Source organism: Tamandua tetradactyla, chromosome 18, assembly GCF_023851605.1.
Source record: "Tamandua tetradactyla isolate mTamTet1 chromosome 18, mTamTet1.pri, whole genome shotgun sequence".
Lineage (NCBI taxonomy): Eukaryota > Metazoa > Chordata > Mammalia > Pilosa > Myrmecophagidae > Tamandua > Tamandua tetradactyla.
This window is the reverse complement of record NC_135344.1, coordinates 32,488,912-32,512,239: the sequence shown is the minus strand read 5'-3', so window position 1 is coordinate 32,512,239 and position 23,328 is coordinate 32,488,912. Positions and strand designations below refer to the sequence as shown.

At 38.3% G+C, this 23,328-nt stretch overlaps 1 protein-coding gene and 1 non-coding gene across 3 annotated transcripts in view; one reads left to right on the top strand and one right to left on the bottom strand.

The window, feature by feature from the left end:
• The window catches only part of CFAP53 (cilia and flagella associated protein 53), a 115,191-nt gene that overhangs the window by 572 nt on the left and 91,291 nt on the right, over positions 1-23,328 (bottom strand). For both annotated transcript variants that reach the window (XM_077135487.1, XM_077135488.1), the window contains 2 exons: positions 4,377-4,593; positions 1,678-1,780 (listed from right to left, as the gene is read on the bottom strand). In XM_077135487.1, coding sequence (XP_076991602.1) covers positions 1,678-1,780; positions 4,377-4,593 — 320 coding nt within the window. The remainder of the gene's footprint in view (positions 1-1,677; positions 1,781-4,376; positions 4,594-23,328) is intronic.
• Positions 7,398-7,503, top strand: LOC143662892 (U6 spliceosomal RNA). The gene has a single exon (XR_013165659.1). It is a non-coding gene; the product is annotated as a U6 spliceosomal RNA (small nuclear RNA).

The window sequence follows — 23,328 nt, the reverse complement described above, 5'->3', positions numbered from 1 at the left end:
TAAGAAGGGATTAATTCTTCCCTGCTCATAATATTTACTGCCTCTGTCCTATTTCTATCCCTTTGCTTGCTACTGTCCAAGGAAGGAAAATGACTTTCTCATGGTAAAATTGGAAACAATAAACACGCATGCTCAGTTTTGCTTTTCTCTTTTTTTCTTGAAGACTCATCTGCCTGTTTCCACTCTGCTCTCTATCAAAGGGGAGACCTGCAATGGTCTGGCACTGCTAGTGAGTGGGTAGGTATGTCTGCCACATTCTGTTCAGCATTAACAAGTCCAATTTCCTGCATATATAAGCCATATTTTTCATATTAACTTTTATCAAGAATAACGATGATAACATGCATATCCCACTGTGGCAGATTGTATTTTCCTCAGGTAGCCTCAGTAAAACTTTCCTTCCCATATGCTCTTCTGCAACATGGACTTGCTAATCCCCCATCAAGAGGTCAAGAGGTGGAGCTTATTTGTCCCTCCCCTTGAATCTGAGCCTGTCCTGTGGGGGCTTATATGACCAAGAGAATATGGTGTAAGTGATGCTGTCACAGTCCTAGGTGTAGCCCTTCACTGGCAGCTTTTTCTTCCTGTCTCCTGCAATGCTTATTCTTGGGATACTTCCTCTTGGAATCAGCACCATATTGTGAGAGGTCCAGGTCATATGGAGAGGCCCAGGTAGTTATTCCTGTTGATAACATCAGATGAGATCCCCAACTTCAACAACCACCCAGCTGAATCCTGATGATGATCACGGGAAATCATCATCAATTGCTTTAAGGCAGTTTTTTTTTTTTAATCTCTCAGTTGATAAAGAAGTTGGGTATGGAAGAGTGGTACTACAGTATTTATTGAGTGCTCCTTAAACGTACAACAATCAATTTTTCAAAAATGAGAAGGAAATGTTTTCCTTTTAGCTATGTGTAAAGATCTCCGATCTCCAGAGCCGAGGCAATAGCAGGAAGTCATGAGGGTACATCAGATACTTTGTTAGTGCCTCCAAGCTCACAATAGGCTCGGGCACATAAACCACATTCTTTCTAAAAAGAAAAGTACTCATTTCTATTGACCGAAGGTGGGTGAGTCATGGGATGGGCCCCAGGGACAAGGAGGATGACCAGCAGTTACAGGTGCCAGGTCTTCTTCCCCCACCACACTGTCATCTGAACTGGTTACCATGGTCACCAGTGGGAAGGAGCTGCCACCATCTGAAGAAGGCTGTAAGGAAGTTTCTGTCTGTTCCCTCCAACACAGCCTGAACATGGTGGTCCAAGGGGCGCTAGCTAATCCTAGCCGAGGGGGCTTGTCAGAGAAGAACAGTAGTACTTCCCAAAGCACCCTGAGTATTTTAGTTTTCTAGCCCAGTGAGGCTGGAAAATTCCTCGTGTGGACATTTGCATGGAATCCTGCCCCACAAGCCATTTCTGCTAATCTAACTAATTAGCCACCTTGTATTTCAGAACTTATTTCATGGGGAAAAAATTCTTGTTATTTTATAGGATTTAGGGTTGATTCCAATTTTTATATGAAATTTTATAAACTGCTCTGGTCTTCTAGAAGGAAAAGTTTAATACTGATGTAAAATAATATAAATTATGCAAAAATTATGATACACTGACCTCCATGTTAAAAGACTGCATTTCTTAAAAGCAGTAAATAATAATAATGAAAACAAAACCATACCTTGCAAAATTCTCCTTCTCTTCAAGGTTAAGTATTTTAAGACCTTCTTTTATGCGTTCCTGTTCCATAGCCCGTTCCTCCTCTTCTTTTGCTTTTCGTTGCACTAAAAAAGACCAAAGTAATTATTTGCCAAATGATACCATTAAAATAGGATGTTTTTCAGACAAGACTTGCTGACATCCTTCTGGGCCTCAAACCATACTGTCCTCAGAAAGGCAGAGCTTAGAACCACTGGCTGGATCTTAAGATCAATAGGGAGGGAGTGATCTCCACTGAGGAAAGAATAGGGTTAGGGTTCCTATATGCTGTGATCTACACAGATTTGATTTTTTTTTTTCATTGAAAATCTTTGATCTTTTGCATACTGGGTTACTACTCAGTGTGAATGCACTTCTCACCCTTTTCTTCTTCTTTAAAAATATTTTTATTGAGAAAATCCACACACATACAGGCCAACCATATTACACAATCAGTGGCTCATAATATCATCACATAGTTGTGTATTCTTCACCATGATGACTTTTAGAATGTTTGTATCACTCCAGGAAAAGAAATAAAAAGAAAAACAACAGAACTCATACATCCCACCCCCCTTACCCCCCCTTATTGACCACTAGTATTTCAATTTATTTTACCCCTTACCTCCCCTCATTATTTATTTATTTATTTATTATTTATTTACTTATTTATTTATTCTCCTTTTTTTACTCATCTGTCCATGCCCTGGATAAAAGGAGCATCAGGCACAAGGTTTTCACAATCATATAGTCACACTGCAAAAACTATATCGTTATACAATCATCTTCAAGAATCAAGGCCACTGGAAGACAGCTCAACAGTTTCAGGTACTTACCTCTAGCACTCAAATATACCATAAAGTAAAAAGGAATATCTATATAATGTGTAAGAATAATCTCCAAGATAACCTCTCAACTCTGTTTTAAATCTCTCAGCCACTGAAACCTTATTTTGTCTCATTTTCACTTTCCCCTTTTGGTCAAGAAGGCTTTCTCATTCCGATGATGCCAAGTTCCGCTCATCTCAGGAGTCAGTTCCCATGTTGCCAGGGAGATTTACACCCCTGGGAGTCACATCCCACATAGTGTGGGAGGGCAGTGAGTTCACCTGTCAAGTTGGCTTAGAGAGAGATCCTTCTCTTTCTGAGGACATATAGTGCTAGTGCCATTCATATTAAAAAGAGTTTATTATAAAATAAATATTTTAAAAATCAGTGTTTAAACAGTTCTTATAAATGCATTAGAAAAATTTAAGCATCCCAACAAAAAAAAAAGACAAAGAATATAAACAGAGAATTCACAAATAAATACAATTCCCTATATATACAAGATATATAGAGAATGTACATATCTTTGGCTCCAAAATCAATTTATATTAATTTATCTTAAATAACCAGAGATGACCAAAACACACAAACAAAAAAGCCCTATGCACAGAGATGATAATGTTCAATGGAAAAATGACAGTAAAAAGACTGGGGACGCTTTGAGGTCCATTATTGATGTTTAGGAAACATAAGTTTATTTTATAATGGGTTTTTAGGCAGCCATCAAAAATCATGTAATTGAAGAAAATGACATGGAAAAATTCTTATGATAAATGAGAAATGCAGACTATAAAACAGTGTACAAAAAGATGATCCTGATTTGTGAGGGTAAAAATCATATACATAGTAAAAATACTAAAAAGAAATATACTAAGTTGTGAATAGCAGTTATTCCTGGGAGGTAGAAGTATGGTTGGTTTTCTTTCCTTGTTTACAAACGGTCCTGAATACTTAAATTCTCCATGTTTTCATAGTATTTTCTAAAATATTTATCACTGACAAATACAGAAACTGTTCAGCCTCCAGCATCCTTCTCATTTTTACAAACTCCATCTAATATTGGCTTAACCATTTTCAACTGTTGTTATGATTCCTGGAGTGGAAAATTAATCAATGGAACCATGACAAACTTTCTCTTGCAAAGACAGCTAGTGTGAAAACCAACAGGCCCCTAACAGTAGATCTGTCCATCTATTGCCATTCTAGTTCACTGAGCTGGATACAGAGGTGGCAGTTCATCCTCTCAACAAATATTTCCTTCTGTGACCAAGTGTTTTCAGAGGCTGAGGGAGTACAGTGGTGTGCTAAGATAGAGATGTGAGCAGGTCACAGTGAAAGCTGTGGAAAGATGATTTATTTTGAATGAAGGAACGTGAGGGTCTCTCAAGGAATGAGGTATTTGAGTTGGCCTTGAAGGGTATCTAGGATTTCTCAAGATCAAGACAATCCCAGGTACAGAAAACTACCTGAACAGAGGTATGGAGGTATGCAGACACCTATGGAAAGAAAAGAGGGACAGATAAAAGGAAAGCAGGGAAGATGCATATCTGTACCTACCTTCTTATTCTCCTTTATGATCACTAAGGCACACAGAGTATTCAAAGGACATGCTGTTCCTTTAACCTTGAGAACATTACCCCCTTGCATGTTTAGAATCTGCTGGGATATGAAATTCTTCATATATTTATGCTGCATGTCTCCAGTTAGAGGAGACCTGCAAAAGCAGGGATATTGCCTTAATCCTTCTTACATCCTTCATAGTGTTTGATCTATGGTGCCCATTTAATAGATATTTTGATTAGTACTTATATGGAATTAAGGTCAAACTACAATATAATTATAATTCATTACTTACACTTTTCTTGAACTTGAAGCTTTCTTGTACACATGACTTCATTCACCAGTTGTTTCCTTGCCTCCTTTTCAAGTCTCAGCTCCCTGTCCTCCTCAGCTAACTTCTTTTCCTTTTCTTCTTTTAATATCCTGTCCAATTCTTTCTCCTGAGTTCTTTCTTCCTCACGTCTCTGTGCCACATAGTCATTATATATCTTCTGTTCCCTTACCATCTCTTCCTACATAACATAAAAATTCATATTGTTAGAAGTTTTATGTGTGATAACGATATTGAGGATAAGTTTTAGAACAAGTGCTAATTATTTAGTGCTACAAATATATTGAAACATTCTTAGAGGAAATATTATGATGTGTGGGATTTGCATCAAAATAATCCAGGGATGGTAGGAAGGGATGGGTGGGGGCATAGACTGTGTAAGCTAGGGCACATGGGAGTTCATTGCACTATTGTTTGTATCTGTTTGAAGTATTTTATAGTATAGTTTTTTTCTTTAACTTTCCACTCTGAAACACCTTCAAACCTATAGGACAACCACAAAAACAATACAAGACCAAAACAGAGAACTCCAACATACCCTCACCACATATCCCCAGATACCCAGATCTACCAACTCCACATCCTGCCACATTTGCTATATCATTCCATTCATCCATTCTTCTATCTATTCATCCATCCATCTATTTATCCATTGCCTGTCTACCCACCCTCTGACTACTTGAGTATAGGTCGTACAGATTATGCACTTTGAACACTTAACCACTGCCATGCACATGTCCTAAGAACAAGGATATCCATGTATGTAACCATCTGTGTTAGTTAGATTCAGTTGTCAACTTGGTCAGGTGAGCATACCTAGTTTTATTGCTGCGGACATAAGCCAATGGTATGTGAACCTCATCTGTTGCTAATTACATCTGCAGTCAGCTAGGAGGCGTGTCTGCTGCAATGGGTGACGTTTGACTTAATTGGCTGGTGCTTAAATGAGAGAATGCAACAGCCTAAGCAGCTCAGCATTCCTCATCTCAGCACTTGCAGCTCAGCCCTAGGCCTTTGGAGATGGAGAAAGAAGTCACCCCGGGGAAAGTTGTGGGTACCTAGGGGCCTGGAGAGAAGACCAGCAGAGACCATCCTGTGCCTTCCACGTAAGAAAGAGCCTCAGTGGAAAGTTAGCTGCCTTTCCTCTGAAGAACTAACAAAATAAATCCCCTTTTATTAAAAGCCAGTCTCTGGTGTGTTACATTCTGGCAGCTAGCAAACTAGAACACCATCCTAAGTGCATCTGTCAAGCTCAAGAAATCCAACATTGATACAAAGCTTAGTGTAACCATTCCTACTTTTTCATATGTCCCAATAATGTCTCTTTGTGTCTCCTTTCCTCCACTACCAGATCCCAACCAGGAGTATGTATTGCATCCAATTGTCATTGTCTCTTTTTTAAAAAATTATGGGAACATATATACAACATAAACCTTTCCATCTCAACCACTCTCAAGCACAACAAACAATGGGATAAAGCACACTCGCAACACTGCAGTAACCTCACCCGCTCTACCACCAAAACCTCCCCATTTTCTCCAGAAACACCACACCCATTATGTATCAACTCCCAATTCTCCCTTCCCCCAGCAATCTACACTCCAATTTCTGTCTCTATGAGCTTGCATATTCTCCAACACTTTCCTTGTATTTACTATGGAGCTCAAATTTAATATTCCAAATCTATAACAAACTTGTTTGCTTTGATAACAACTCAAATTCAGTAGTATACTCAAACTATGTTCCTTTATCCCTCTGTCCCCCCACCCCAATGCAGCTCTTGTCACAGATCACATCTTCACATTGAGTCCAATTATTACATTCTATGGACCTGACTTTTAGATCCTGTAGGAAGCAAATAATGGAGTTACAAATGAAAAACACAATAATACTGGCATTTAGATCCACCATGTTGTTACCCACTCCAGAGATCTCTTTTTCTTCAAGTGGCTTCAATCTAGTATCTATTGTCTTTACCTTTCAACCCGCAGAACTTTCCTTTAGTATCCAGTGATGACACTGGATATCTTTGAATAATTCAAACTCTTTCCCAAAGTGTTTATCAAGGCAGTTCCCAAGTAATTTCCAATGATGCAGCTTTACTTTCAATTATTTTAATTCAGGAAGGTAAAATCTTAACTTAAAATAAAATCACTATTATTATTATAGTACTGTCCTTCTGACTGAAGATGACTCACCTGACTCTTTTTAGATAATCACCTGGAGAACTTTAAAAGTATTGATGGTAGAGTCCCACCCCCAAAGATTCCTAAAATGGGTGTATTTTAAGTTCACAGGTGATTGTAGTGTGCAGCCAAGGTGGAGAACAGCTGTTTTATAATGTAGAGGATTTTAGTTGGCTTCCCTGTCCTTCCTGGTACTAGATGTGATGATCCATCCAGTCTCTGACCCACTCTCTTCTAAAACAACATCACAGATCAGAAGTAGAGTTAGCAAGGTCCAAGGATGTAGCTGCATGCTCAGAATGGCTTGTATACACATAGTGAGTCTCTAACATCGGAGCCATTTTGGCTCACCACTTGTTTTTGTAAAAAAGAGTTTAATTGGAACACAACCATGCTCATTCATTTGTGTACTGTCTATGGCTGCTTTCACCCTAAAATAGAGTTGAGGTAGTTATGATAGAGATTGTATTTACAAAATATTTACTATATGGAACTTTATATAAAAGTTTGCCGATTCCTGCTCTAACCTAGTAACTCTCAAACATAAACATGCATCAGAATTCCCTTGAGGCTTGTTAAAACACAGATTGCTGGGTGCCAGCCCGAGTTTCTGATTCAATAGGTCAGTTCTGTGGCTCCTAGAATTTGCATTTCTGACAAGCCCCCAGGAGATGATAATGCTACTGATCTTTTCAAACGGTGATAAATGGTGCTGGAAGTATCACTATGATGCTGTTGGTTGGGACAGAATCCTGCTCTAATCTTACCTCATTATTTATTCACTCAAGAAATATATATTGTGCTGGCTTCAGTAACACATATACTAAATTGGAAAGATACAGAGAAGATTAGCATGGCCCCTGAACAAGGATAACACGCAAACTTGTGAAGCGTTCCATATTTTTTTGCACCCATTTTTTTTTAACCTGAGTTTTGTTTTCAAATAAGAATGTAAGCATTTTACTTAAATTTTACTATTTGCAACTAGTCTATAGAAATTTTGTTTCAAGTCAATAAATACCTTGAAAAATCGTAGACTGTATGTTGAAAATTGTTCTGAACTACAGTAGAAAATTGTTATGTAAAAAATATGTATATAATATACATACATATATATATACATATACATATATATATATATATATATATATATATACATATATATATATATATATATAAAACAACTGTGGGTCAGGTTAACCCCGGGGATGCAGCAGTGAATAAAGCAAAGTCCTTGCCTGCACAGAATATAGATGAATAAACAATGAGATGCAGAGTAGGGCTGTGATGGGAATGGCTACGATAGACAAGGTGGCCAGGGAGGGCTTCTGTGAGGAGGGAAGTCTTGGGCGGAGCCTTGAGTAAAACCAGGGAGTCAGCCCTTCAGGGGTCAGGAAAAGTATCTCAAACTGAAGGAAAAGGAGGCTAGAGATCCTGAGGGAAATGTGTGTTTGAAGAAGAGCCAGGAGGTAGGTGGAGCTGGGAGGGAAGTCAGGAGCAGTCAGAGAGGGAGAGGTGAGAGGGCCAAGGAGGCCACAGAGGCCACAGTAAGGACTTTGAGTTTGATTCTATGAGTGATAATAAATCCTTAGGAGATTTGAGGAGCTTAAGTGAAATCACCCGTGTAGAGAACAGGCTGCATGAAAGCGAAGCTAGGAGGCTACTGCAGTGGTCTGTACATTAGGATGATAATAGTACTTTTCTTATTTGTAATAGCAAAAGAAATGATCCAATTGCCCACAGTAGAGGGCTGAATGAATAAACTGTGGGTGAGGTGTCTCTTACAATGCCACACTATGCGACTTTAAGAGGAATGCACAGGAACGCTATGAACCACTATGGAGGGACCTCTTCTAGGCTATACTGTGAAGTGAAAGAATAGTACGTGTATTATGCTGCCTTTTGTGAAGGAAGGGGGGGATATAAATATATAAGTGTATGTATATATGTATGTTTGTATGTATATTCATATGTCTACACAATTGAATATATTTTCAAAAAGAAGCAATAGAGAAGATGGCCGAATAGAGTAGCTCAAGATTAGCCCTGCTCCATGGAAAAGTTAGAGAAGGGAAGGAGGGCAACTGAGGTGGTGATTTGGGAGTGTGGTTGACCTGGAAGAACCTTCTGCACCAGTGGCAGCCCTGGCTGCAGAGGCCAAGGAACTGAGAGGCAGAAAGCTGGAGCCTAGTGCAGAGGTGCAAAGCCTTTGGGAGTGCACAGAGAGGACCTGGGGACAAGGAAGTAAGCCAGGCCGCATTCCTTGGGCACGCTACCCTCACCAGTGCAGCCCCGTGACCAGCGATTCACCCCACACCCCATGCACCTGAATCCCATCACCAGCTCCCATTCCCCACGCTCCAGGCCCCCCCACCCCACCAGCCCCCAGTGCACATACTTGCCCCACACCTGAACCCCAAATACAGCCCAACCCACCTCTCCTGCACCCCTCCCAAGCACCACCTCTGCCTCCCCGCTCCCTGCAGGCTGTTGCCAGTGCATAAAGGCTGCAGGCACTAACCTCCATACCCAGGCTAGCCGTGCCCTCTGCCCATAGTGTTGCACAGCCTTACTCCAGGCCTCCTGAGCTCTGTGCGTCAATTTATGGCACTCCCAGGCCCACATAGGCGCATGGGCCCCCAATCACATCATTCAGCTCTGGGAACCTCATTTTACTGCAGTCCTAGAACTGCACATATGCACAGCCCTCAGCCACACTTCCTAGCTCTGAGAAAGTGCTGACTTGTGCAGCCGGGTCACATCTGCCCCCAATCCATGAAGGCATACCACCGATCTGCTGCCACAGCTCTGCACATGCACACAAAGGGCCCCATGCCTTAGACCAGTGCACACCAAGCTTATACTCCACAAACTGGTGCACCCACACAGCTACATCCTCCCAGGCTGCTGGGCACCCACATTCACATGCATAAGTGTAATATCCCCAACATGTGCCTATACCTGCCCTGAAACAAATCACTGCACTGAGTGCCCCACCCTGTACCATGCTCCCTGCTGTACAACCATTCTGCAAACACAAGACCTTAGACTGTCAACTCCCAAAGTAAATCAATCAAGATATTTAGATGCCATGAAGACAGCAGAGGATCACTAAACATATCACAATGCAGGCAGTTATAGCCCTGCCTAATGATCAAATTTAAACACCAGAGGAGACACAGACGTTGTTGGAAGAACTAATTGAAGACGTTCATACAACTTTACTTAACAAAATAAGTGGGATAGCAAATGACATAAAGGAGATCAAGAAGACAGCAGAAGAGCATAAAGAGGAATTTAAAAGAATAAATAGAAAAATAGCAGATATCACAGAGTTTAAAGACTCTGTTGACCAAATAAAGAACATACTAGAGGCAAAAATACCAGATTTGAAGAGAAAGAAGAAAGAATAAGTAATATAGAGGACAGGATCATTGACTTCAAAGACTCAAAACAGCAAATGGCAAAAAAGATAGAAAAAATTGAATGGGAACTTAGGGAAATGATAGACAAAACAAAGCGCACAAATATAAGAATTATTAGTGTCCCAGAAGGAGAAGAGAGGAGTAAAGGGCTAGGAAGAGTAGTTGAGGATATAAGGGGAGAAATTTTCCCAACCCTCATAAAGGACAAGATAACTGACTTTGAAGACTCAAAACAGAAAATGGAAAAACTAAGTTGGATCTCAGGGAAATGACAGACAAAACAAAGTGCACAAATATAAGAATTATTAGTGTCCCAGAAGGAGAAGAGAGGAGTAAAGGGCTAGGAAGAGTAGTTGAGGATATAAGGGGGGAAATTTTTCCAACCCTCACAAAGGACATAAATATACAAGTCAAAGAAGCCCAAATGAACTCCAAACAGAATAAATCCAAATAGTCCTTTCCCAAGACACACACTAATCAGACTGTCAAATATTGAAGAGAAGCAGAAAATCCTGAAAGCTGCAAGAGAGGATCTACTACACACAAGGGAAACCAAATAAGACTGAGTTCAAACTACTTAACTAGCATCCTGGAGATGAGAAGGCAGGATATATTCAAGATCCTGAAAGAGAAAGACTTCCAGCCAAGAATATACCCAGCAAAGTTGTCCTTCAAAACTGAGGGAGACACCAGCCTCGACAGCCTTGCCACCCTCACCTTTCCTCCTCCAGAACAGCTACTGGGGGAGTGGAGACAATACAGAGCAGCTCCCGGAGCCACGACAGAGATCAAAGGGACGGCATACCCCATCCTGGAACGGCTGACTGTCTGGGAGAACCAGCTCCGGTGAGATCGCCGAGGGGCGCGGGCTTTCCCGGGCGGGACAGCAAGCGGCCGGAGTCCCTCCCTTCCTCCTTCCCAGGCCAGCTGGCAGAATTGGGCAGGCGGTCCCCTTGGGCTGCGGCGGCTGGCACCCCCACCACGCGAGGCCCCCCAGACCAACTGAGAGAGTTGGGTCAGAAATCCCCAGACTGCGGAGAACGGTGACCGGGGGGTCCCTTCCAAACACGTGACTCCCCGGTCTGGCTGGGAACAGTGCACTCTCCCGGGCTGCGGCAGCTGGCGCCCTCCTGCCATGCTTGGCGCCCTGGGCCGACTAGGAAATTCGGTTGGGCGCTCTCCCATGCTGCGGTGGCCGGCGACCCTCCCCGCATTTGGACCCCCGGGCCGGCTGGCACTCTTCCAAGACACTTCGGCTGCCGAACCTCCCCTACAGCGAGAGTTTTCCAAAGTTAAAGGACCCACAGCAACTTTCACTGGTGGAACCCGTAGACAAACGTGTGCCACGAGCGCCACCTACTGGGCAGGATAAGAAAAACAGAACCCAGACATTTCACAAAAAAATCTTTCAACCTGTGGGGTCCAACACCCAGGGAAATCTGACTAAATGCCCAGACGCCAGCAGAAGATAACGGATCACGCTCAGAAAATTGAAAATACGGCCCAGTCAAAGGAACAAACCAATAGTTCAAATGAGATACAGGAGCTGAAACAACTAATGCTGAATATACGAACAGAAATGGAAAACCTCTTCAAAAACGAAATCAATAAATTGAGGGAGGACATGAAGAAGACATGGACTGAACAAAAAGAAGAAATAGAAAAACTGAAAAAACAAATCACAGAGCTTATGGAAGTGAAGGATAAAGTAGAAAAGATGGAAAAAACAATGGATACCTACAATGATAGATTCAAAGAGACAGAAGATAGAATTAGTGATTTGGAGGATGGAACATGTGAATTCCAAAAACAAACAGAAACTATCGGGAAAAGAATGGAAAAATTTGAACAGGGTATCAGGGAACTCAAGGACAATATGAACCGCACAAATATACGTGTCGTGGGTGTCCCAGAAGGAGAAGAGAAGGGAAAAGGAGGAGAAAAACTAATGGAAGAAATTATCACTGAAAATTTCCCAACTCTTATGAAAGACCTAAAATTACAGATCCAAGAAGTGCAGCGCACCCCAAAGAGATTAGACACAAATAGGCGTTCCCCAAGACACTTACTAGTTAGAATGTCAGAGGTCAAAGAGAAAGAGAGGATCTTGAAAGCAGCGAGAGAGAAGCAATCCATCACATACAAGGGAAACCCAATAAGAATATGTGTAGATTTCTCAGCAGAAACCATGGAAGCTAGAAGACAGTGGGATAATATATTTAAGTTACTAAAAGAGAAAAACTGCCAACCAAGACTCCTATATCCAGCAAAATTGTCCTTCAAAAATGAGGGAGAAATTAAAACATTCTCAGACAAAAAGTCACTGAGAGAATTTGTGACCAAGAGACCAGCTCTGCAAGAAATACTAAAGGGAGCACTAGAGTCAGATACGAAAGGCAGAAGAGAGAGGTATGGAAAAGAGTGTAGAAAGAAGGAAAGTCAGATATGATATATATAATACAAAAGGCAAAATGGTAGAGGAAAATATTATCCAAACAGTAATAACTCTAAATGTTAATGGATTGAATTCCCCAATCAAAAGACATAGACTGGCAGAATGGATTAAAAAACAGGATCCTTCTATATGCTGTCTACAGGAAACACATCTTAGACCCAAAGATAAATATAGGTTGAAAGTGAAAGGTTGGGAAAAGATATTTCATGCAAATAACAACCAGAAAAGAGCAGGAGTGGCTATACTAATATCCAACAAATTAGACTTCAAATGTAAAACAGTTAAAAGAGACAAAGAAGGACACTATATACTAATAAAAGGAACAATTAAACAAGAAGACATAATAATCATAAATATTTACGCACCGAACCAGAATGCCCCAAAATACGTGAGGAATACACTGCAAACACTGAAAAGGGAAATAGACACATATACCATAATAGTTGGAGATTTCAATTCACCACTCTCATCAATGGACAGAACATCTAGACAGAGGATCAATAAAGAAATAGAGAATCTGAATATTACTATAAATGAGCTAGACTTAACAGACATTTATAGGACATTACATCCCACAACAGCAGGATACACCTTTTTCTCAAGTGCTCATGGATCATTCTCAAAGATAGACCATATGCTGGGTCACAAAGCAAGTCTTAACAAATTTAAAAAGATTGAAATCATACACAACACTTTCTCGGATCATAAAGGAATGAAGTTGGAAATCAATAATAGGCAGAGTGCCAGAAAATTCACAAATACATGGAGGCTCAACAACACACTCCTAAACAACAAGTGGGTCAAAGAAGAAATTGCAAGAGAAATTAGTAAATACCTAGAGGCGAATGAAAATGAAAACACAACATATCAAAACTTATGGGACTCAGCAAAGGCAGTGCTAAGAGGGAAATTTATTGCCCTAAATGCCTTTATCAGAAAAGAAGAAAAGGCAAAAATGCAGGAATTAACTGTCCACTTGGAAGAACTGGAGAAAGAACAGAAAACTAATCCCAAAGCAAGCAAAAGGAAAGAAATAACAAAGATTAGAGCAGAAATAAATGAAATTGAAAACATGAAAACAAAAGAGAAAATCAATAAGACCAGAAGTTGGTTCTATGAGAAAATAATAAGATTGATGGGCCCTTAGCAAGATTGACAAAAAGAAGAAGAGAGAGGATGCAAATAAATAAGATCAGAAATGGAAGAGGAGACATAACTACTGACCTCACAGAAATAAAGGAGGTAATAACAGGATACTATGAACAACTTTACGCTAATAAAGACAACAATTTAGATGAAATGGACAGGTTCCTGGAAAGACATGAACAACCAACTTTGACTCAAGAAGAAATAGATGACCTCAACAAACCAATCACAAGTAAAGAGATTGAATTAGTCATTCAAAAGCTCCCTAAAAAGAAAAGTCCAGGACCAGACGGCTTCACATGTGAATTCTATCAAACATTCCAGAAGGAATTAGTACCAACTCTCCTCAAACTCTTCAAAATAATCGAAGTGGAGGGAAAACTACCTAATTCATTCTATGAAGCCAACATCACCCTCATACCAAAACCAGGCAAAGATATTACAAAAAAAGAAAACTACAGACCAATCTCTCTAATGAATATAGATGCAAAAATCCTCAATAAAATTCTAGCAAATCGTATCCAACAACACATTAAAAGAATTATACATCATGACCAAGTAGGATTCATCCCAGGTATGCAAGGATGGTTCAACATAAGAAAATCAATTAATGTAATACACCATATCAACAAATCAAAGCAGAAAAATCACATGATCATCTCAATTGATGCAGAGAAGGCATTTGACAAGATTCAACATCCTTTCCTGTTGAAAACACTTCAAAAGATAGGAATACAAGGGAACTTCCTTAAAATGATAGAGGGAATATATGAAAAACCCACAGCTAATATCATCCTCAATGGGGAAAAACTGAAAACTTTCCCCCTAAGATCAGGAACAAGACAAGGATGCCCACTATCACCACTATTATTCAACATTGTGTTGGAGGTTCTAGCCAGAGCAATTAGACAAGAAAAAGAAATACAAGGCATCAAAATTGGAAAGGAAGAAGTAAAACTATCACTGTTTGCAGACGATATGATACTATACGTCGAAAACCCGGAAAAATCCACAACAAAATTACTAGAGCTAATAAATGAGTACAGCAAAGTAGCAGGTTACAAGATCAACATTCAAAAATCTGTAGCTTTTCTATACACTAGTAATGAACAAGCTGAGGGGGAAATCAAGAAACGAATCCCATTTACAATCGCAACTAAAAGAATAAAATACCTAGGAATAAATTTAACTAAAGAGACAAAAAACCTATATAAAGAAAACTACAAAAAACTGCTAAAAGAAATCACAGAAGACCTAAATAGATGGAAGGGCATACCGTGTTCATGGATTGGAAGACTAAATATAATTAAGATGTCAATCCTACCTAAACTCATCTACAGATTCAATGCAATACCAATCAAAATCCCAACAACTTATTTTTCAGAATTAGAAAAACCAATAAGCAAATTTATCTGGAAGGGCAGGGTGCCCCGAATTGCTAAAAACAGCTTGAGGGAAAAAAACGAAGCTGGAGGTCTCGCGATGCCGGACTTTAAGGCATATTATGAAGCCACAGTGGTCAAAACAGCATGGTATTGGCATAAAGATAGATATATCGACCAATGGAATTGAATAGAGTGCTCAGATATACACCCTCTCATCTATGGACATTTGATCTTTGATAAGACAGTCAAGCCAACTCACCTGGGACAGAACAGTCTCTTCAATAAATGGTGCCTAGAGAACTGGATATCCATATGCAAAAGAATGAAAGAAGACCCATATCTCACACCCTATACAAAAGTTAACTCAAAATGGATCAAAGATCTAAACATTAGGTCTAAGACCATAAAACAGTTAGAGGAAAATGTAGGGAGATATCTTATGAATCTTACAACTGGAGGCGATTTTATGGACCTTAAACCTAAAGCAAGAGCACTGAAGAAATAAATAAATAAATGGGAGCTCCTCAAAATTAAACACTTTTGTGCATCAAAGAACTTCATCAATAAAGTAGAAATACAGCCTACACAATGGGAAACAATATTTGGAAACGACATATCAGATAAAGGTCTAGTATCCAGAATTTATAAAGAGATTGTTCAACTCAACAACAAAAAGACGGCCAACCCAATTACAAAATGGGAAAAAGACTTGAACAGACACCTACCAGAAGAGGAAATACGGATGGCCAAGAGGCACATGATGAGATGCTCAATGTCCCTGGCCATTAGAGAAATGCAAATCAAAACCACAATGAGATATCATCTCACACCCACCAGTATGGCCATTATCAGCAAAACAGAAAATGACAAGTGCTGGAGAGGATGCGGAGAAAGAGGCACACTTTTCCACTGTTGGTGGGAATGTCAAATGGTGCAACCACTGTGGAAGGCAGTTTGGCGGTTCCTCAAAAAGCTGAATATAGAATTGCCATACGACCCAGCAATACCATTGCTAGGTATCTACTCAAAGGACTTAAGGGCAAAGACACAAACGGACATTTGCACACCAATGTTTATAGCAGCGTTATTTACAATTGCCAAGAGATGGAAACAGCCAAAATGTCCATCAACAGAAGAATGGCTAAACAAACTGTGGTATATACATACGATGGAATATTATGCAGCTTTAAGACAAGATAAACTTATGAAGCATGTAATAACATGGGTGGACCTAGAGAATATTATGCTGAGTGAGTCCAGCCAAAAACTAAAGGACAAATACTGTATGGTCCCACTGATGTGAACGGACATTCGAGAATAAACTTGAAATATGTCATTGGTAACAGAGTCCAGCAGGAATTAGAAACAGGGTAAGATAATGGGTAATTGGAGTGGAAGGGATACAGACTGTGCAACAGGACTAGATACAAAAACTCAAAAATGGACAGCACAATAATACCTAATTGTAAAGTAATCATGTTAAAACACTGAATGAAGCTGCATCTGAGCTATAGGGGTTTTTTTTGTTTTTTTTTTTTACTATTATTACTACTTTTATTTCTTTTCTCTATATTAACATTCTATATCTTTTTCTGTTGTGTTGCTAGTTCCTCTAAACCGATGCAAATGTACTAAGAAATGATGATCATGCATCTATGTGATGATGTTAAGAATTACTGATTGCATATGTAGAATGGTATGATTTCTAAATGTTGTGTTAATTTCTTTTCCGTTAATAAAAAAAAAAAAGACTGAGGGAGAGATTAAAGCTTTTACAGACAAAGAAGCCCTGAAAGAATCTGTCAGCAAGAGACCGGCCCTACAAGAAATACTAAAAAGAATTCTGCCAGCTGAAAAAAAAAAGACAGGAGAGGAAAGTCTGGTGAATGGCAGAGAATTGAAGAGTACCACTAAGGGCAATTTAAATAATACAAAGAGAAAGAGGGAAAAGAATAAATAGATCTCACAAATAAAATTAAAAAATAAGATGGTGGATTCAAGTAACACCTCTTCAGTAATAACTTTTAATTAATGGACTAAGCTTACCAATTAAAAGACACAGATTGGCAGAATGGATTAAGAAACATAATCCAGCTATATGCTGCTTACAAGAGACTCATCTTAGACACAAGAATACAAATAGATTGAAAGTGAAAGGATGGAAAAGGATTTTCTATGCAAGTTATAACCAAAAGAAAGCAGGAGTAGCTATACTAATATCGGACATAATAGACTTTAAATGTAAAGACATCATAAGAGACAAAGAAGGACACTATATAAAAATTAAAGGGTTAATTCACCAAGAAGATATAATGATCATAAATGTTCATGTTCCCAATCAAGGAGCTCCAAAGTACATGAGACAGACATTGGCAAAACTGAAGGGAGTGATAGATGTTTCAACAATAATAGTAGGAGACTTCAATACACACTACTCTCCTCTATAGATAGAACAACCAGGCAGAAGATCAACAAGGAAACATAGAAGTTAAACAACTTAATAAATGAATTATACCTAACAGTCATATATAGGTCATTGCACCCCAAAGCACAAGGATATACATTCTTCTCTAGTGCTTATGGAACGTTCTCTGGGATAGATCACATGCTGGGGCACAAAACAATTCTTTATAAATTTAAAAACACTGAAATTATTCAAAGCACTTTCTCTGATAACAATGGGATGAAGCTGGATATCAATAACTACCAAAGAATGAGAACATTCACAAATAAATGGAGATTAAATAACACACTCTTAAACAACCAGAGAGTCAAAGAAGAAATTGCTAGAGAATCAGTAGCTATCTGGAGATGAATGAAAATGAGAAGGCAACTAATCAGAACTTATGGGATGCAGCAAGGCTGTGCTGTGAGGGAAATTTATTGCCCTAAATGCCTACATTTAAAAACAAGAAATAGCAAAATTTGAGAACTTAACAGCACACCTGGAGGAACTCGAGAAAGAACAACAAACTAACCCCAAAGCAAACAGAAGAAGAGAAATAACAAAGATTAAAGCTGAGATAAATGAATGGGAGAACAAAAGAACAATAGAAAGAATCGATAAAACCAAAAGTTGGTTCTTTGAGAAAATCAATAAAATTGATGGGCCACTAGCAAGACTGACAAAGGAAAAAAGAGAGAGATGCAAATAAACAAAATCAGAAATGAGAATGGGTGTTACCACAGATCCTGAAGAAATAAAAGAAATCGTAAGAGGATACTATGAACAACTATATGCCAACAAACTAGACAACTTAGATGAAATGGACAAATTCCTGGAGACACAAACAAGCTACATTGACTCAGGAAGAAAAAGAAGATCACAACAAACCAATCGCAAGTAAAGAGATTCAATCAGTCATCAGAAATCTTGCTACAAATAAAAGCCCAGGGCCAGATGGCTTCATGGGGGAATGTTATCAGACATTTCAACAAGAACTAACATCAACCCTGCTCAAACTTTTCCAAAAAAAATTGAGGGAAAAGGAATTCTACCTAACTCATTTCATGTGAAGTTAACATCATTTTAATTCCCAAACCAGGTAAAGATGCTATAAGAAGGGAAAACTGCAGGCCAATCTCCCTAATGAACATAGACGCAAAAATTATCAATAAAATATTAGCAAATCGAATCCAACAACACATTAAAAGAATTATACACCATGACCAAGTGGAGTTTATACCAGGAATACTAGATTGGGTCAACACAAGGAAATTAATTAATGTATATACAGCACATTAACAAATCAAAAGGGAAAAATCGCATGATCATCTTGATTGATGCTGAAAAAGCATTCAACAAAATCCAGCAGCCTTTTCTGATAAAAAATACTTCAAAAAATAGGAATCAATAGTAACTACCTCAATATGATAAAGGGAATATATGAAAAACTGATAACAAGCATCATACTCAATGGAGAGAAACTGAAAGTTTTCCCCCTAAAATCAGGAAAAAGACAAAGATGCCTACTCTCACCACTATTATTCAACATTGTGCGAGAAGTTCTAGCTAGAGCAATCATGCAGGACAAAGAAACAAAAGGCCTCCAAATTGGAAAGAAAGAAGCAAAACTCTCATTATTTGCAGATGACATGATACTATACTTGGAAGATCCTGAGAAATCCACAGCAAAGTTACTTGAGCCAATCAACAAATTCAGCAAAGTGGCAGGATATAAAATTAATGTGCAAAAATCAGTAACCTTTCTATACACAAGCAATGACCTAGTTGAGGATTCCATTAAGAAAAATATTCCACTCCAAATAACAACTAAAAGAATCAAGTACCTAGGAATGAACTTAACTAGGGACATAAAGGACTTGTACACAGAAAACTACAAGACATTGCTAAAAGAAATCAAAGATCTAAATAGGTGGAAAGATATTCCCTACTCATGGATAGGAAGGCTAAATATAGTTAAGATGTCAATTCTCCCCAAATTGATCTACAGATTCAACACAGTACCAATCAAAATTCCAACAACCCACTTTGAAGATTTGGAAAAGCCAATTACCAAATTCGTCTGGAAGGGAAAGAGACCCTGAATAGCTAAAAGCATCCTAAAAAAGAAGAACAAAGTGGGAGGATTAACACTCCCTGACTTTAAAATGTATTACAAAGCAACAGTAGTCAAAACAGCATAGTACTGGCACAAAGACAGAAGCACTGACCAATGGAATCAAATTGAGAGCAGAGAAATAGACCACATTGTGGTCAGCTGATTTTTGACAAGGCCCCCAAATCCTCTGAACTGGGACAAAATAGTCTTTTCAATAATCGGGCATGGAAGAACTGGATATTAATAGCCAAAAGAATGAAAGAGGACCCCTCTCTTACACCCTACACAAAAATTAACTCAAAGTGGATCAAACACCTAAATATAAGAGCGAGTACCATAAAGCTCCAAGAAGAAAATGTAGGGAAACATCTTCAAGACCTAGTAATAGGAGGTAGCTTCCTAAACTTTACACCCAAAGAACAAGCAACAAAAGAAAAAATAGATAAATAGGAACTCTTCAAAATCAAGTGCTTCTGCACCTCAAAAGACTTTGTCAAAAAGGTGAAGAGGCAGCCAACTCAATGGGAGAAAATATTTGGAAATCACATATCAGACAAAGGTTTGAGTTCCTGTATATACAAAGAAATCATACAACTCAAAAACAAAAGAACAAACAACTCAATTATAAAATGGGCTAAAGATATGAATAGGCATTTTTCTGAAGAGCAATATAAATGGTGGTATCTCGTTGTAACCTTGATCTGCATTTCCCTTACAGAAAATGAAAATGAGCATCTCTTCATATGTTTTTGAGCCATCTGTATTTAAAATAGATACTTTCTGCATCTCCCTAGTGAAATACACCCTAAGAACAAAACAAACCTCAAAGAAATCTTAAGCTGCATTCAGCCTCTTATTATTTGCAATAGTATTTGCATAGTATCAAAAGGGCAACGCAACCAATTTGAAGTCACTACCACTGGACTAAATTAGGACAACTGAAGCATCAAAAGAAGAATGAACTAAGGAATCTACTAAAACTGCTAAACAAATTCAGCAGGTCACACGATACAAGGTCAACATACAAAAAACAATTGTATTTCTATACACTTGCAGTGAACAATCTGAAAATGAAATTAAGAATATTATTCCATTTACAACAGTCTCAAAAAGACTGAACTACTCTGAATTAATTTAGCAAAAGAAGAGTCTAACTTCTACCCTGAAAACTAGAAAATTTTATGGAAAGGAATTTAAAAGGGCCTAAGTAAATGGAAAGATATGCTAAGTTCATGGATTGGAAAACTTATTATTAAGATGGCAATATTCCCCAAACTGATATACATATTTGGCACAATCCCCATCAAAATACCAATTGGCTTCTTTGCAGAAACTGGCAAGATGATCATAAATTCATATGGAAATGCAAGGGACCCAGAATAGTCAAAATAATGTAGATAAAGAGGAACAAAGTAGGAGGACTCATGCATTTTGATTTAAAAACTTACTACAAAGCAAAAGAATTGAGACAGTGTGCTACTAGCATAAGGAAAAATAAACAGATCAATGATATAGAATTGAGAGGCCAAAAATTAACCCATACATCTATGGTAAACCGATTTTCAACAAGGGAGAAAGACCGTTCAGTGGAGAAAAAGTATTTTCAAAAAATGGTACTGAGATAACTGTGTCCATATGCAAAGGAATGACCTTGTACTCTTACCATCTACAAAATTTAATTCAAAATGGATCAAAGATGGGTGGTGCAATGGTGGCTCAGTGGCAGAATTCTTGACTGCCATGCTGGGGACCCAGGCTCAATTCCCAGTGCCTCCCATGCAAAAAAAAAAAGATCAAAGATATAAATGGATCAAATACTCTTAGAAGAAAATATAAAAATAAATCTTCATAACCTTATATTTGGCAAAGTATTCATAGATATGTTACCAAAAACACAAGCAACAAAATAAAAAATAGTTAAGTTGGACTTCATTAAAATCAAACAGTTTTGTCCTTCAAGTACTGTAAGAAAGTAAAGAGACAACTCACAGAATGGGAGAAAATATTTGCAAATCATATATTTGATAAAGGACTTATATTTAATATAAAGAACTATTACAACTCAAATGGGCAAAGAGACATTTCTCCAAAGAAGATAAACATATGACCAATATGCACATGAAAAAGATGCTCAACATCATTAGCCATTAGAGAAACACAAATCAAAACCACAATGAGATACTACTTCATACCCACTGGGATGACTAGAATTAAAAACTCAGAAAATAACAAGTGTTGGTGAGGATATGGAAAACTCAGAACTTTCATACAGTGATGGGGAGAATGTAAAATGGTACAGTCATTTTGAAAAACATTTTGGCAGTTACTCAAATGACTGAGTATAAAGATACCAGACGAGCCAGCAACGCCACTTGTAGGTATATGCCCAAGAGAAGTGAAAGCACGTATCCACTCCAAAACGTGTATAGGAAGGATTATAAACATTATTCATAATAGTCAAAAGGAGGAAACAGTCCAAATGTCTATCATCTAATAAATGGATAAACAAAATGTGGTATGTCGATTCAACGAAATAGTATTCAGCCATAAAAAGTAATAAAGTATAGATATATGCTACAACCAGATAACCTTGAAAACAGTATGCTAAGTGAAAGAAGACAATCACAATAGACCACATATAATATGATTCCATTCATATGAAAGTCCAGAATAAGGAAATCTATAAAGACAGAAAGTAGATTAGTGGTTGCTTAGGGCTTTAGGGCTCACGTGTGGGGAGGGGAATGGGAAGATAGGAGGATGATACCTAAAGAGTTTGGAGTTCATTTTCAGGCAATGAAAATGTTCTAAATTTAACTGTGGTGGTAGTGGCGCACATCTGCGAATATACTAAAAGCTAATGAATTGAATACTTTAAATTAGTGAATTGCATGTTATGTGAATTATATCTCAACAAAGCTGTCAAAAATTAAAATTATTCAATTGAAGAAAAAACTCAGCAAAAACAAAACAAATCAAATAGAAAATGGGCAAAAGACATTAAGTGACTTTTCATTGAAGAGGATATACAGATGGTATTAAGCACATGAAAAGTTGTTCAAAATCAATAGCCATTGAGGAGATGCATATTATACCACAAGATATTACTACACATTTATCAGAGTGGCTAAAGTAAAAAATAGTGACAACACCAAATGCCAGTGAGGATGTAGAGAAACTGGATCACTAACACAGTACTGGTGGGAATGTTAAAAGTGTACAGCCACTATGTAAAATAGTTTGCCAGTTTCTTTAAAAAATGCTAAACATGCAAGTTCCATATAATCTAGTAATTGTCCTTCTACACATTCATCCTGGAGAAATAAAAATGTATGTATGTTCACACAAAAAATCTGTACACCAGTGTTTTAGCATCTTTGCCATAATAGCCAAAAACTGTAAATAACCCAGGTATCCTTCAATGGGTGAAAAGGTAAACAAACAATGGAATATATATAGCATGTGTGATGGTTTGAAGCTGTCCTGTACTCCAAAAGAGATCATGTCCTTATAGCTAATCCATTTCCGTGGATATAGACCTATTGGGGTGGAATTTTTTATTACATTATTTCAGTTGAGGCATGCTCCAGGTGGGTTTTAATGCTCTTACTAGAGCTTCTGTAAGAGGATGAAAAACAAGTAATGATACCTGGGAGAGAAGGGAGAGACCAGCAGACCCACCAAGTGCCTTTCCATGTGGCAGAGGAATCACCGACAGCTGTCGTTAGAGTCCAGGTATCGTTTTGATGATGACTTG